This window comes from Octodon degus, unplaced genomic scaffold, assembly GCF_000260255.1.
Source record: "Octodon degus isolate 3935 unplaced genomic scaffold, OctDeg1.0 scaffold00004, whole genome shotgun sequence".
NCBI lineage: Eukaryota > Metazoa > Chordata > Mammalia > Rodentia > Octodontidae > Octodon > Octodon degus.
The window spans coordinates 24,680,459-24,683,303 of NW_004524580.1; the positions used below are offsets into that span (position 1 = coordinate 24,680,459).

Below are 2,845 nucleotides of genomic sequence, written 5' to 3' on the forward strand. Positions count from 1 at the left end.
TCAAAAAAAAAAAAAATGAAACTCATCAAATGAATCACAGTAAATCAAGGACTGTCCACATATATATGCAAGTCTGTGCAAGTCATAAAACTGAAAAGAATATAACCTAGGATTTGTCACCTTAGAGAAAATAAATATAACTCAATTAAAGAATTAGAAAAGTCCAAATATAGACCCTAAGGCTCATACATTTTAAGGGTATAACAAAATTACATGTTATAAAGAAAAATAAGGAATATTTTATATTACTGTGATATAATCTATATAATTGTACAGATACTTGATGATCTCCAGAGTTACAAGTATTAATTTATCACTCAGAAAACTAATACTGTTTACCTGAACTTATTTAAAAGTAATCTTAGGGAGACTGGGGGGGGGGGATGGCTCAGTAGAATAAGCGCTTCCCTGGCAAGCGCAAGGGTCTGTGTTCAATCCCCGGTTCTGCCAAAAAAAATAAATAAATAAAATAAAAGTAATCTTAGGGCCAGTCAGACAGCTCAGCAGACTAAAACGCCTGCCTAGGCAGGTGCAGGAAACCGGGGTTTGATCCTTGGCATGCTGTGTGAATGAGACTGGGTATGGTGACGCGCCTGTAATTCCAGCACTTGGGAGGCTGAAAACAGGAGAATCACTACGAGTCTGATCTGTGCAGTGAGACTCTGTAGACCTTGTACTAAAAATACAAAAACTAAAATAAAAAAGTAATCTTTTAACAAAGAAAACACAATAAGCTAACAGGACAGATACTGCAATGACTACTGTCTGGACAACAATTAAAAAATAATTTTTTAAGACAAGTTCAATTATTCTGCAGTAAACAATTTTAATCTAATAAAATGGTAACAGTCATAATCACCGTCTAACCTCCAGGTTTCAACACTGGTAAAGAAAAGGGGAATGAACGCATTCTGTGCTGTACTACATAGAGAAATACTATGCGCTGTAGAAACTTGCAGGTACAATGAACCACAAAAGAAATGACACACATACTTACAAAGCAAGGTGGGGAAAGCTGGTGTCTACTTTATACATGTGTCTTAAAATGTTAAAGAAAACATATGAAATAGGAAGTAAATCTAAGTGTGGTGACATATACCTATAATTCCAGCACTGGAGGCATGAGGACTGACATTTGGGCCCACCTTGGGTAATACAGAAATTTAGTGAGAACTTGTCTCAAAATTTTAAATTTTTTTTAAATGAAAAAGAATCCAGGGAAGCAGCTCAGTGTCAAGGCCTTCAGTTCAATTCTCAATTTTAGCCTGCTCCCCTCAAAGGCACCCATATATATGATCTCAAAAAGATACTTTAAATAATTATTTTCTAAAAAGAAGCTACTGGTAATTTATTATTCTATATTTCCAGAACTTTTCAAAGTTCACTTTTCCTTTACAGGGAATATAGTGTTTTGCAGAACATGAACAACTAATTAATGCATATGTGCTTTGGGCTATTAATTAGAAAAAAAAGGGGGGTTGGGGAGTTGGCTCAGTAGAATAAGTGCTTGCCGGGTAAATGCAAGGTCTTGAGTTCAATCCCCAGTACTACAAAAAAAAAAAAAAAAAAAAGTTCTAATAACTCTAGAATGGAAAATGAAAAAATCTAGAAGACAATGTAATTAATTTTAGCTACTAAAAATTATACATATAAATAAATTTAAGGACTGAATTATAGCTTAATGTTAGACTGCTTGCCTAGCACACACTACCAAAAAAAAATCTAAGAAATAAAAAAATAAAACATTTCAGAAAACTAAATAAACAGATCCGATGACCGCAGGTACAGGAGATCAAGAACTCACTAGAGAAGCTCTACGAGACCTTCGGCTCATCGGTTGATCAAATGGTGGACTGTTGATTTGCAATTTTTCAAGATATCCATCAGGTATTCTGATATCTGCAGGCAGGGATAACCGCTTGTTTAAATCCTACAAAAAGGAAACAAACAAACAAACAACAACAATAACAAAAAACTCTTAGGTAATCAAATATAGATAAGACCTTTGAATTTATGGGTTTTAATATATTTTTTTTAGTGATAAGTAATGAAAGTTTTACTATAGTTACAAAATCACCCACAATTATGTATGTCATACTGAAGGTAAAAATACTTACTGTAAGCAAAGATATATAGTGCAGTTTTCACAGAAATAATAAAAGGGCCAAGTTATTTCTGAGTCTTCCATTGGTAATCTACATTGAAATTATTATACTCTATAGTATCATCTAGCTAGAGTAGAAATAAGCAAAGACTACCACAAAATGTCATCAATTTAAAAAAATAAGTAGACATTACATGATTTTATATACAAAAATGGTAAAAGAAAATTAATACCCTTCCTTATTTCTATTTTATTTCATTATAGAACGAAAGCTGGAAAAAACATGAAGAGGCCTCTGTCATCAAATCAAGAAACGTAAATCCGTATGTTTTATGCTTATATGCATTATGAATAAAATCTCTTTTATTCATAATAATAATCAAGCCACGTAAGGCACTGTATGAATATTCATAGAGCACGTGAGCTTTAAGTAGACATACCATGTTCGCAGACAGCAAGACCAAGCAACAAAACACACAATGACTACAAGGCTAACCAGAAGCCGTGGGACTGCTACTACCCAGCAAGGCAGGAGATTCTGTACTGTACACCACTGATCCAGGAAAAGATCAAAATTCAAAATGTGAAGTGCAGTTTACTGCGTGCATACTGAGTTTGCACCACTGTAAAGATGAAACTCAAAAAAAAAAAAAAAAAAACTCAAAAAAAAAAAAAATGAAACTCATCAAATGAATCACAGTAAATCAAGGACTGTCCACATATATATGCAAGTCTGTGCAA

The 2,845-nt window shown here is 33.5% G+C and overlaps 1 protein-coding gene across 1 annotated transcript in view; it reads right to left on the reverse strand.

Moving 5' to 3' along the window:
* Cdk17 (cyclin dependent kinase 17) overlaps positions 1 to 2,845 on the reverse strand; it is a 51,868-nt gene that overhangs the window by 34,448 nt on the left and 14,575 nt on the right. The window contains exon 4 of the mRNA XM_004623805.2: positions 1,805 to 1,930. Within this exon, the coding sequence (XP_004623862.1) occupies positions 1,805 to 1,930 (126 nt within the window). The remainder of the gene's footprint in view (positions 1 to 1,804; positions 1,931 to 2,845) is intronic.